Source organism: Littorina saxatilis, linkage group LG14 (genome assembly GCF_037325665.1).
Source record: "Littorina saxatilis isolate snail1 linkage group LG14, US_GU_Lsax_2.0, whole genome shotgun sequence".
Taxonomy (NCBI): domain Eukaryota; kingdom Metazoa; phylum Mollusca; class Gastropoda; order Littorinimorpha; family Littorinidae; genus Littorina; species Littorina saxatilis.
Window position 1 is genome coordinate 33,539,712 of NC_090258.1, and position 14,163 is coordinate 33,553,874.

Sequence of the window (14,163 nt, forward strand, 5' to 3'; positions counted from 1 at the left end):
GGACAGTGAAAAGTACAATAATGACGATAAAAAATCCTGCCTCAAGATCTGAACTTCTGCTGTGTCAACTACAGCATGACTGATTCTTCAGATTTCATCAAACACACTTTCTTCAGTTTGCAATCAAGTGATGATCGAAAAGTTTTGCAAATAATGGGAAGTTTCAGATGACACAGATTATTGAATCAGTTACAAGCTCCTTATACAATGGGATCAGTCTTGTACATGCAGACTCAAAGATTGTACTGTCCTTTGGCCACAAAAAAAAAATAGGTCTGTTTACGATAACCCGACCGACCCTAGTTTTTAGGCCCGACCCTAATCTTTTTTTTGGATCGTCTGAAAAAAAACCAAAAAAAACCGCATCCAAAATAGAGCTGTTTGCGCTCAAACAGCAGACGACAGAAGGGAGGTAAGCTCAAAGTACTGTTTATAGTTATGTTGGGCAAAAACAGGGATTGATGAGAAGAAATGAACTGTGAAACATCATAGAGAATGGAGAAAAAAAACAAAAATGGAGAAAAAAAAAGAAATAAAAATGGAAAAAAAAAAGGCCGACCTACCGACCCTATTTTTTCACCCTATGTTACCGTAAACAGACCTATTTTTTTGTTTTGGCCTTATAAAAACAAGGAAAATTGCCTGACAGAATAAGACCAGGTTGTGTGTCTTACCAGAGCTGATATGCGGTGACAGTGTGAAGCCAAGTGTGCCAGGGTAGTGTCTGTTATCTGTCAACAGAATACACAAAAAAATTGGTTGAGCTGAGAGTCTACGCTACAGCTACTGATCGCAAAGAAAACACTGCTGTGATGCTTGAGAGAAGGTAGTATTCTTGGTACAATTTTGTTGCATCCATGTATGTGCCCATTCATTTTCCCTCAAACATACACACGCACGCACACCATGCACACACACACTTATGGCAGAATGACTGAGGTCTTACCGTGGTGACAAGGAGATGGGTCATGGATACCGTCTCTGAGTCTGCACATAAAGTTGACTCGTGTCCATCCCGGCCTGGATTCGAACCCGTGACCATAGGATCACAAGTCCAGTGCTCTACCACCTGAGCTACCTGGGACCCTAGGATCACAAGTCCAATGCTCTACCCCCTGAGCTACCTGGGACCATAGGATCACAAGTCCAATGCTCTACCGTCCTGAGCTACCCGGGACCCTAGGATCACAAGTCCAATGCTCTACCACCTGAGCTACCTGGGACCATAGGATCACAAGTCCAATGCTCTACCACCTGAGCTACCTGGGACCATAGGATCACAAGTCCAATGCTCTACCACCTGAGCTACCTGGGACCATAGGATCACAAGTCCAATGCTTTACCACCTGAGCTACCTGGGACCATAGGATCACAGGTCCAATGATCTACCACCTGAGCTACCTGGGACCATAGGATCACAAGTCCAATGCTCTACCACCTGAGCTACCTGGGACCATAGGATCACAAGTCCAATGCTCTACCACCTGAGCTACCTGGGACCCTAGGATCACAAGTCCAATGCTCTACCACCTGAGCTACCCGGGACCCTAGGATCACAAGTCCAATGCTCTACCACCTGAGCTACCTGGGACCCTAGGATCACAAGTCCAATGCTCTACCACCTGAGCTACCTGGGACCATAGGATCACAAGTCCAATGCTCTACCACCTGAGCTACCCGGGACCCTAGGATCACAAGTCCAATGCTCTACCACCTGAGCTACCTGGGACCATAGGATCACAAGTCCAATGCTCTACCACCTGAGCTACCTGGGACCATAGGATCACAAGTCCAATGCTCTACCACCTGAGCTACCTGGGACCATAGGATCACAAGTCCAATGCTCTACCACCTGAGCTACCTGGGACCATAGGATCACAAGTCCAATGCTCTACCACCTGAGCTACCTGGGACCATAGGATCACAAGTCCAATGCTCTACCACCTGAGCTACCTGGGACCATATGATCACAAGTCCAATGCTCTACCACCTGAGCTACCCGGGACCCTAGGATCACAAGTCCAATGCTCTACCACCTGAGCTACCGGGGACCATAGGATCACAAGTCCAATGCTCTACCACCTGAGCTACCTGGGACCATAGGATCACAAGTCCAATGCTCTACCACCTGAGCTACCTGGGACCATAGGATCACAAGTCCAATGCTCTACCACCTGAGCTACCTGGGACCATAGGATCACAAGTCCAATGCTCTACCACCTGAGCTACCTGGGACCCTAGGATCACAAGTCCAATGCTCTACCACCTGAGCTACCTGGGACCCTAGGATCACAAGTCCAATGCTCTACCACCTGAGCTACCCAACATATATACTTAAACATCCCCCCCCACACACACACACACAGAGAGTTAACTGAGGAAAATATACCTGTATACATTCCTCCAAGTCCATCTTTTGGAGTTCGTGGCAATTCTGCAACAGAAATGGTACAATTTCTACAAAACAGATTAATACATATCAAAAAGAAAATACAAGGGATTACTTTGGGCAATGAAACTGAAGGCTGCATTTGACGGAGGACGCTGTGACCTTTAGTCAATTAAATTACATTCCAGATGCAATATAAACGTTAGTTTGTCTTTTAACATAGCTTCTTTTCATGTAAACCCTTGTTTACATGATGACAGGTGTGTCCAGGTATTGTACTAGAGCATAGACCAAATAGCCTGGACCGCCAACTCGTCACGTGACCCATCGATGTTACGACTCTCGACTTTCAGGGGCGCGTCGCGTCCGGTTTGAAAGGCCAGCGATTCGAAGACAGTGAAAAGAAAGCACGCTCCAGTTATTTGTGACAATGGGAGGTGACAATGAACTGGATTTTCCAAAACTCCAAACTAAACTTAACAAAACCATATGCACTTTTGCTGAGTTTATTTTAGCATTTTCAGAACTTACCTCGGCAACTTCGTCCATGTTTACAATCGACACCGGATATCACGTCCCCCTGATTTCTGAAAGGCGTGTAAGCGTAGGTTCCTAAAATGCGAGAGGCCGCTACCTCGTAATGGAGAGAAAGAGCGGAGAGAGAGCTAGTTGGCGGTCCAGGATAAATGGTCTATGACTAGAGGTAAGAGCATCCCTCCACTTTGACACCCACTAACAATCCACAGCCTGGCTGCTTCCTGTAGCAGCCATTTCTTACTGAGTCAATACCATACTTGACACCAGTGTGAATTTCAGGCATTTATATGAAGTCTTATATCGAAAATTTTTAAGTAAATTTTCATTTCATTAATATACTTACCCGAATCACATAAAAGCATTGACGCAGTCTTACATGCTAAAGGTCTGAAAAGGCTACCCGTCTTAAACAATTTTAAAGGGGAGCAACCCAACACAAAAAGTGTAAATACAAGCATGGCAATGACCTACCCGGGGAGTTACCTCCCATCCGGGTTACGTGACGTCACTTCCCCCGTAATCACCACATGTCTTCATACGACTTAATAGACTAAAAAATCATATGCGGGGTTGGCGGGAGGGAATACACTATGTGATTCGGGTAAGTATATTAATGAAATGAAAATTTACTTAAAAATTTTCGATTAAATTACATATTCTTACTCCGAATCACATAAAAGCAGATAGCTTCAACAAGGCGGTGGGAATGAAAAAACAAACACACTCTTAAAACCTTGCCAAAGACCTGGCCTGCTGCCAAAAGGTCAGGGAAGGGCCCAGTGAGAAAGAAAATCTAACTCACTCTAAACCCTAGCCAGGAACTGGCCCACTGCCAAAAAGGCAGGAAAGGACCTGAGAACCATCTTGATTGACAGCCGAGATGTCTCTCAGTCTCAGGCAAAAGTTGCGAAAGACAACATCAGAGAGCCAAAAATGTGTGCCCAGCACTTCTTCCAATCTCCTGGACCAAACGACCCAGAAAGAGAACCCAGCCTTGGATTAAGCCGAGCCAAGTAGAGGGAAAGACAAGCTGCCCCCCCCCCCCCCCCCTTTCGGATGGAAGGAAATGCACATGCACTGAAAAACGATCTATGCGTAAGGTAGTCCGATCAGTGAGGTGAGGGACAAACCTCGCGGCGACCATAAGACGATCACGCCAAAGTAATCAAACTTAGGAATGGCGTGAAGCCCAAAAGGACTGAGAGATAAAGGTCAAACCAAGGCAGAATGACCAATACCCAACAAAGAGAGAGAGAGATATACACCTGAGTACAAGGTACCAGAGCCCCCCTCGACGGGAAGATCTCAAAAGAGACGGTCGCCCGTAATGCCCTAACAGTCAATGCGAAAGCAGAGAGAGAAGCAATACGAGGAAGCAGAGGCTTACGAAATAGCGTAAGCCTCAGAAGAGAAGAAATCACCGTGGTCAAAAACTGAAGTGACCGGTGACCCTAAACAAAATGACTAAAAGCCAGATTGTTACAGAACAGTCTGCTTGAAGGTAAATGAAGGAAACTCAAAAACCCCAAGTAAACTTCGTAGCCAAATCAGGAGAAATTCCTGAGTCCAGCCGACCAACTAGCCGTGTCTGTCTACCTCTGAAAGACTGAGAGTCAGACACGGCGATCAACCGGCGAACGCCGCAGCCCGAAAATGCCATAGTCGAACCACGCAGAGTAGAAGACTATAGCACAGGCTCAGGCTGAGAGCCGTAAAACCCGTGGAACAGCCATGTACCAAAGTACCCAAAGTACCAGGTAAATATACGAAACATAAGTTTCGGCTGCCACCTAATATGCTGGGCTATAAGCCCACAGCAAAGGAAAACGGGAACATTAGATACCGCTCTGCCAAAAGGAGAGGGGTAGCGAAAAACCTGAGAGAGGAGATAAGCCACAAAGAATGACTCCTCCAACATGCATTGCCAAAGACAATGTCCCCTCAGGAAAATCTGAATGTTACTTCCGAGGCCAACTCAAGCGCAACTTAAGTTTGGACGAAACACCAGAACGCGTCTGATCGCTAGAGAAAGACGGAGTCAGACTCTGCAAAAGACGACCAGGACCAAGTCCAGCAGCTTGTGGCAAACTGAGAAGAACGGGGAAGCCTGAAAACAGCAGCCCCACTCAAACGGAAATCGTCCTATCTCATCTCCTGCCTAAGATGAAATAAAGGAAAGAAAGTCGAAGTCCGAAGCCACAAGAACAGGGAAAACAACAACCATCACCGCCCACAGGTGGAATGGCCGTTGCCCCAGCCAAGGCTAAAAAGCCTGGATGCCCTAAGGTCAGCCGTTGTTCCAAAACTCAGACGTACCTATGAAGCGTCTGTGGAAGAAACAACCTCTCCGGTAAAACCGGAAGTGCCACTGCAGCAGCCCGTGGCTGAACTGCTGTCACACTAACTGAGGACTGAAGCAGTATAACCGAAGGACAGCGCTAGCACCGACCAGAAGAGACCTCAGCGGGTGCTCGAGCTGATGGGCCTAGATCACTGTGAAAGGATCGGCTGACGCATAAGCAAATATGCCCTCATTAGATCAATGGGAGTCCCCCGGCCTCACCACTCCCACAAACTATTGGCTGTGTACAGAGACCATCCAATGAAAACTTGCAAGGAGGAGACCCGCCCCGCCATCACCAAAGTGGGGGCGGAGGGGGGGGGGGTGTGATCAGGGGCACTTCCTTGGGGAGAGAGGCTTGCTGCTAAGGCTGCCCTTCTCCCTGCCCAAAGGTGATCTAATTCTCGAGAATCAGACAGAGACTGCCCAATGGCCGCCTGCTGAAAACGTCCCGAGGCCTGAGCCTGCTTCCCGTGAGGAGGCCAGCTCTGCTTTAACCCTTGTAGAGAGAAGTCAGAGATCCGCTGATCTCTATCCCACGGGATCTACTTTTCTTTTCTGGTAAAAACACCGAAGTTCAAAGAGCAGATCCCTCTACTCCGGTCAAAGCCCAATCGTCCCTCCTAGCCTGCTCAGAGACCTGAGCATGCGAGAGAAACAAGTCCTCCCTACACCCGACTATAAAGAGAGGTGAAGGGAGGACAGCCTCTTTGTTCTTCGTTCGCCCTAGCCAGGCTGAACGAGTGGAGATGACATCAGAGTCCTGATACACACTAAGCGTGGAATGTTCAGAGACCCCAGGAAAGAGCGCGAGAGCGCTCTGACAATCATCCCCGAAAAAGAGGCAAATTCCAAAAACTGACGTCCAAGTTCCTCTAAGTTCCTGCGTTCCCATAAAGGTGTACGCGGAAGAGCAAAGACGCCAGCAAAATCCGACCCAGCTTCAGCCAAGAGAACTTCCTATGACAGGAAGAAACAAAAGACGAAGCCTGTGTAGCCGAAGACAGCCGAGGCTGCGCGTGTTCCGGAACTGACCCGTGAAAACCGAGTAGCAGAACCGGAACCCGTGGATACCACTTCCGGTAGGAGATGGCCAGCCAAAACCTGCGGAAGATGGTACCCACATTGAAGGTGACTATCAAACCGGAAGTAGGAAAAACTCCTCCTTCGCGGAACGGAAGTCCGACATCGCTGAATGCAACCAAAGAGGAAGCCAATGTCCCTCCATAAAAAATCTGGAAGTAATCTCCATCGAGGCCTTGAGAGAAGCCGAGAGATTCGACAGAACGTGTCTGGTCTCTGGCTAAAGACTGTATAACAGAATAGCCCAGAGAACTGACACTGACCGAAGTCACAGTTGCCAGTGGAAAGCTACTGAACAGGATAACCGGAAACCGGAAACCCGTTCAACCGGAAACCGTCCTGTCTCACCCCTCCCATAAGAGGGTAAGACAAAGAGGAGGTAACATCCGAATCCACCAGAACTGAATAGACAGTAGACGCAACACCCGACCAGTGAAGTGACTACCGTCCCGGCCGAGGCTGAAAGCCTGCATGCCCATAGGCCAGCCGATGTTCCTCACTTCGCTAACAGTGTTAGGAAGAAGAACAATGCATCCGGACAAAGCCGGAAACGCAACAGACAAAACCGCACAATGCGGAAGCAAATGTTGCGTGGACTGAGGACAGAAGACCGAACGCCCGTAGGCTAGTCCGCGGTCAACTCCAGTAGAGACACACAGTGTAATCGCAAAGGAGGACCTATGCTCCCGGTAAACCGGAATGACGACTGTCCGGATGTCCGTAGGACGTATCCTGTTCCTCACTCACTGACCTCAGTATAGGAGCAGCAGGGGGAGGAACGGCAACTCCGGGCGGAGCCGGAAAAGCAACGGACGAAGCCGCATAAACGGAAACGCCTGTTGCGATGACTAAGGCCGAGGCCAGAACGCCCGAAGGCCAGTCAACGGTCAACCCCAGCCATGACCTCTGTGAGTGCACGGGATGGAGGACCTTCGTTTTCGGGAAAACCCGGAAGCGCGACTCCCGAAAACGGAAGCCGCCCTTGCCTATTCACAGCCGTGCACGCAATGCAAACAGGCTTAGAAAGAGCAGAAGAATAAGCAACGGACGAAGCCGCATACAGCGGCAGCGTCTGCTGCGAGGACTGGGGCCGGAAGCCCGGTGGCCCGAAGGCCAGTCCACAGTCGACACCAGCAGGGACCTTCGTGGGTGTGCCAGATTGACCTTCGCTTCCGGGAAAACCCGGAAACGCGACTCCCGCAAGCGGAAGCCGCCCTTGCTCAGTCACGGCCGTACACGCTGTGCGATCAGGCCTAGAAAGAGCAGCATATCCTGACTAGCAGGAAGTTTTGCAGTCGACACCAGCAGGGACCTTCGTGGGTGTGCCAGATTGACCTTCGCCTCCGGGTAAACCCGGAAACGCGACTCCCGCAAGCGGAAGCCGCCATTGCTCGAGTCATAGCCCTCCTCGCTGTGCGATCGGAACTACAACGAACAGCATATCCTGACTAGCAGGAAGTACAGTCGACACCAGCAGGGACCTACGTGGGTGTGCCAGATTGACCTTCGCCTCCGGGAAAACCCGGAAACGCGACTCCCGCAAGCGGAAGCCGCCATTGCTCGAGTCATAGCCCCTCAACGCTGTGCGATCGGAACTATGACGAACAGCATATCCTGACGGGCAGGAAGTTTGCAGGTAGTGAGCCTGCGACCAAGAACTGTTGCTCAAAAGAGAGCGTCCGGTGGCTTCACGAGAGCCAGTGGAGCAGTTCGACTTACCGTCCATGCCCCCCAAGGAGGCAGCAGACGCAGCTGAAGGCCCGCGACAAGCCGTGGCCGACAGGAAGCCAAAAACGCGGCCGTCACCCGCCGCCAGCGGAAGTACAACACTGGAGAAGGCGTGTGAAGCTGCACTCTTCTCTCCCAAACTGCGAAACTCTGAAAGAGAGAGCAAAACAGTATAGACACCAGAGCGCCGCGCTCCGATGCCAAGAGAGGGAAAGCAAGAAGCAAGACACGCCACAGACGTGCTAAACTGCCCCCCAAATTCATTTGGGGCAGAATAAGTAACGGACAAAGCGGTTATACAAGCTCAGTACGAAACAACAACAAATGCCAATGGTCTGAAGACCAATGACACACACCTAGCCATGTTATCTCGCCGTCAGACGCGCTGACGCAGACAACAGGCGGCAAAACAAAGAGTTACTGAAAATTAACAAGTCCAAAACGGACGAAAAATTAGCAACTACAACAAGCTTCCTGTCAAACTAATGACTAAAAAAGGAAGCGCTTACCAACTAACAAAGCAGAAGGCAAGTAAAGAGGTAAAATAAGGTTTACCTAACCAAAATATAGGCCGTGCCACATTCGCCGTCAGCTAAGCTGACAAGCAAACATGGAGCCCCAAAAAGCGTTACTGAAAAAATATTTACAAGTCCGCGAAACGGACGAAAAGTCAGCAACTACAACAACATTCTTGTCAAAATAATGACCAAAATGGAAAGAGCTCACCAAACACGTAAAGGCAAGCCGTTAAGACGGGTTAGGCGGCCGGTGGGTGTCCTTACAAACACCAGCACTCAGCCACACACGGAGCCAAAAATTCGACGACCTCTCTGCTGTAGGCTGAAATGTCGTATGAAGACATGTGGTGATTACGGGGGAAGTGACGTCACGTAACCCGGATGGGAGGTAACTCCCCGGGTAGGTGGTCATTGCCATGCCTGTATTTACACTTTTTGTGTTGGGTTGCTCCCCTTTAAAATTGTTTAAGACGGGTAGCCTTTTCAGACCTTTAGCATGTAAGACTGCGTCAATGCTTTTATGTGATTCGGAGTAAGAATATGTAATTTAATCAAGGCGCAGGGATTTATTTATGCCGTGTGAGATGGAATTTTTTTTACACAATACATCACGCATTCACATCGACCAGCAGATCGCAGCCATTTCGGCGCATATCACGGCCTATTATTCCAAGTCACACGGGTATTTTGGTGGACATTTTTTATCTATGCCTATACAATTTTGCCAGGAAAGACCCTTTTGTCAATCGTGGGATCTTTAACGTGCACACCCCAATGTAGTGTGAAAGGGGGGAGAAAATTGCTAACGCCCTGACCCAGGGTCGAACTCGCAACCTCTCGCTTCCGAGCGCAAGTGCGTTACCACTCGGCCACCCAGGAATGGGAATTGAAAAAAGTAAAAAAGGCTGAACATTTGTAAGTAAGCTCAAAGTCGACGGCACAAAGCGCCTAGCCTTACTAGGGGGGTCCGGGGGCATACTCCCACGGTAAAAATGTTCTCCAAAGAACCCAAATTGTGCAATTTGGTGTCATCTGAGCTCCAAGTTTGCCATTAAATTCAGTTTTCAGAACCATTTTTGCCTCCCCCATTTATTTTTTCGGCGGACACTTTAGCTTTTACGGCGGAAAAAATAAAAATTCTGCGGAAATTTGCCTTTCGGCGGACAATTCCCATGCCTGGAATTTGCGAAAGTAACTCAGTCAAAAATTCCTACTCTGCTGTTGATTTGTGGTACATGTTTTAGATGAAGAATGCTCTTGTCCCATGAAAGCGCCCCGACAGATCTGTAGCAATAAATATCATCATGTATGCAGGAAGGGCGTAAACTTTAAGGTCAAGATTCTTACAGCCAATACATGTACTACTTACCCTTGTGAGACACTGAAAGCCATTGTCGGTGAGATGATTACAACCAGAAACTTCTAACGTTCTGCAAAACAAAACAAAATCAAAATTGTTATTTTCAGCACAGTGAGCATTTTTTTTAATACAGAGGTGCAAACATGATGCAGCGAACCACTCTCAGTGTTGAATAAACACTCATGTACATACACACAAAGTACAACTTGCTGTTACTCCTGACAGCCTGAGCCAATTTTGAGTGCTTGCAGTGTTGTGTCGGTTAGGCGTGTGCAGTGCCAGTTTGACAAACAGACAGACACACACATACACACTGTACAACTTACCGTAACTCGTGACAGCCAGTGCCTAGTGCCTGCAGTGACGTGTCGGTTATGCGTGTACAGTTGGACAGACACAGCGACGTCAACCCTCGACAGTGATTGCTGACTGCTGCTACTGCTTCATCACCCACATACTGAAACAACAGCAGGTTTATTTCAACAAATGCGACGATGCGAATGAGAAAAAGTAATACATTAGATTTTTGTTTTGTATTAAATGAGTTTACAATGTCATTAGATAGAGCAAGACGTGTTTATAAGTAACATGCACACAAAATAAAAAAATCATTTTTATCTTCCTTACCTTGAAAATGTCAAGATTCTGAAGGCACAGGGGCCTTGCACTCAATCAGAATGTGTTTACAAAAGGATTTACAGAGCTGACTGTTGTAATTGTACAGAACTGTAAGCAGGATAACCTGTTCACTTTGTGGAATATCAAAGAAATGTTTGCTTAGGGGATCTATGGTCAAATCCATGAGTATTGAAAAGGTCAAAATGTAAAACTGAGTATTTTTTTACTCTGCTGGTTTTAGCACATAACCCCACAATTACAGTCGAACCTCTCTTTACTGATCACCTGGATAGATCTTCCAAAAGTGTGTTATTATAGACACCTGGTGTCACCTGCATTGTAAGGTCAACAATTTAGCCAAAAAACAAGTCAGGGGTCTTTTGGGGTGGTCTTGAAGGGCAGGACGTGTCCGTAACCGAGAACTGAACTCACCTGACACTGCTGTACGTTGAGCTTTTTCAGGTTTGGACAGTTGATTGCTAGCTGTTCAATACCATGATCTGTAATCTGAAAAACACGACACAATTCCCTCTTCATAGCATGAAAACATATAGGAAGTTGCACCTTACTTTTACGGCGAGATGTTATCGATTATCTCCCTTGATTTTATCACAGCCCGTTATCAGTGTTCTTGGGGAATGCACAATTCTGTCTTGAGTCAAAGACCTATGTGTGTGAGTGTGTGTGTCTGTGTACACGTTTGTGTGTGCACGTGAGTGGGATTTTTTTTATAAGTCAATTTCGTAAAGGCTACAAGTGGCTTAATTACTTCTCTTTGGTTCTTGGACCTTTTGTTACAGGAATGTCTAACACTTGGCACTTGACTCAGGAAAACTCACATGCTCCAGACCGCGACAGATGAATACGGAGATGCGGTGACAGGACTTGGAGAGTGTTTCCACCGCTTCGTCTGTCATCAGCACGCACCATGATATGTCTATGTACTCCAGGTTTTTACACCCAGTACTGCACACAAACAAATATATAAATCAATAGATAAACAAGAAGGGCAAACGCTCGATCGAGTCACTTTCGCAGTTCTGAATATTATATGAGGCATCAGATGGACAGGAAGAAATTGCTATTCACAACACAATGAGTCACGTTCACATAAAATTTGAGCCCGGTCACTTTTATAGTTTCCGAGAAAAGCCCAACGTTAAGTTGTGTGTTGCCGAACAGAAAAGGCTAGTTATCTCCCTTGTTTTTCTGATAACGTTCGTAAAAGGCTACAGATGTAAATACTTTGATGTAAAGAATAATCCTACAAAGTTTCAATCACATCCGATGAACTTTGTCAAAGATATAAAATGTCTAATTTTTCCTTTGACGCTGACCTGTGACCTTGAAAAAGGTCAAAGGTCAACGAAACCATCGTTAAAGTGTAGAGGTCATTGGAGGTCACGACTAAACAAAATATGAGCCCGATCGCTTTGATAGTTTCCGAGAAAAGATATAAAATGTCTAATTTTTCCTTTGACGCTGACCTGTGACCTTGAAAAAGGTCAAAGGTCAACGAAACCATCGTTAAAGTGTAGAGGTCATTGGAGGTCACGACTAAACAAAATATGAGCCCGATCGCTTTGATAGTTTCCGAGAAAAGTCCAACGTTAAGGTGGTGTCTAGGCCGGCCGGCCGGCCGGACAGACTAACACTGACCGATTACATAGACTCACTTTTGCTTCGCATGTGAGTCAAAAAGGAAATAACAAAACTTAATAATGATCTGTGTAAAACTTTTATATGATGCCTATATACCCACGAACAATTTTTGTTTTACCCAGGAAAGGGAACAAACCACCTTAAAAACATCAGCATGCATCATAATATGTCTAAGTATTTCACATTTTCACAGCCAGTACTGAAAAAGGGAGAAACTATCTGCGTAAGCGCACTTGTAAAATGACACAACAGTTAGTTTTTAAACCAATTACTGCAAAATAGTAATAATATCTGTGTAAATGTCGTTACATGATGAACAATTATGCACAATGATATGTCAATGTCAGCAAATATGTGACCAAAAGTCCAGTTCCATCTGAAAATGATTTTGATCATCTAAAACCTGATAACATCCAAAAATTGCAAATCATCCAACACTTTCAATGCCTTCCATACTGATTTTCTCTGTTGTCATGCACAGTTTTCTCCCCTTGCATGGCAGACACACAAGCTGGGGGCAAATTACTGGCAGCTGTCAATCACTCTCACCTGATGTATTGCAGTGACGTGTCAGTAAGGTTGGGACAGGAACTGACATCCAGTTTTCGCAGCCGGTGACTGTATTGACCTAAACTCTTGCATGTCCTGGAAAGCATCAAACAACAGGGATCCATTTAGACGGATCCATTCAAAATAGTACAAGGCAAGTTCAGCTACCGAGTTCAGTGACTGTGAAGTCATAAACTCTCACATGAACACACTGAAACACGTACCATAGTAAGAATCCCTCATCTATTCAGACCGGAACACAACATTCTCTTCAGTTTCATTAGTCAGTGAATGCCGCGATGTACGTCCTCTATTTTAGCTAAGTACTAGTTCAACCTACTACCAGGCATGGGAATTGAAAATTGTAAAAAAGGCGGAAAATTTATAACTGAAGACGCGAAGCGTCAAGTCGACGGCGTGAAGCGCCTAGCCTTACTAGGGGGCTCCGGGGGCATGCCCCCCCGGAAATTTTTTTTCTCCAAAGAACCCAGATGGTGCCATCTTTTGTCATCTGAGCTCCAAGTTTGCCATTAAATTCTGTTTTTAGAATCAGAGTTTTTAGTACAAAAATGTACGAATTTTTGCTTTTTTGAAGAAAAAAAATATATACATGTATAATATGGTTTAAATTTGTAAAAAAATTGATCTGTTGAGACAAACAGGAAAATGTAACTTGTAACACAATCTGTGCAATCTGGTTTACTTTCAAACATAAAAGTTCAATAACTGAGGCGGGCGGTAGCAGTGCGTGAACAAAGTACGGAAAGTTTTCGCGGGCTTTTGCGCAAAGGCCAAAGTAACCGGTGCTTTTTTTGTGTGCCTCCCCCCCCTTTATTTTTTCGGCGGACACTTTTGCATTTTCGGCGGAACAAAAAAATATTTCGGCGGATTTCCGCCGTTCGGCGGACAATTCCCATGCCTGTACTACAGTAAAATGTATTTCAAACTTTTATATCGGTAGATGCAAGCAGTGAAAGACAAAGATCAGCCGTGCGTTAGGTATTAAGGGGGATTAAGGATTTTCAGATTCACAAATAAGTGTTGACCGCAGCTTGTTTAAACCACAGTCAAAATAAATAACACTTAGAGCTAGAGATTAGTTGCCACTGATGCTAGCTAACTCAGTCACAAAACAAAGCTTAATTACAACCCCATGATCCCATCAAATCTTGTCATCCTTTATTCTGTTGGTTAAACTGTTGGTTCACAGTGTACACTGACTCACACACTCACTCACATGCACACACACACGCACTCACACACACACACTCACACACACACACTCACACACACACACACAAACACACACACACACACACACACACACACATACACACACACACACACACACACACACACACACACACTCACTCACACA

At 46.5% G+C, this 14,163-nt stretch overlaps 1 protein-coding gene across 1 annotated transcript in view; it reads right to left on the reverse strand.

The window, feature by feature from the left end:
• Positions 1-14,163, reverse strand: part of LOC138947613 (F-box/LRR-repeat protein 2-like) — a 39,205-nt gene that overhangs the window by 11,544 nt on the left and 13,498 nt on the right. The window contains exons 7-13 of the mRNA XM_070319125.1: positions 12,786-12,881; positions 11,414-11,540; positions 11,007-11,081; positions 10,283-10,413; positions 9,966-10,026; positions 2,390-2,434; positions 675-731 (exon numbers count right to left, since the gene is read on the reverse strand). Coding sequence (XP_070175226.1) covers positions 675-731; positions 2,390-2,434; positions 9,966-10,026; positions 10,283-10,413; positions 11,007-11,081; positions 11,414-11,540; positions 12,786-12,881 — 592 coding nt within the window. The remainder of the gene's footprint in view (positions 1-674; positions 732-2,389; positions 2,435-9,965; positions 10,027-10,282; positions 10,414-11,006; positions 11,082-11,413; positions 11,541-12,785; positions 12,882-14,163) is intronic.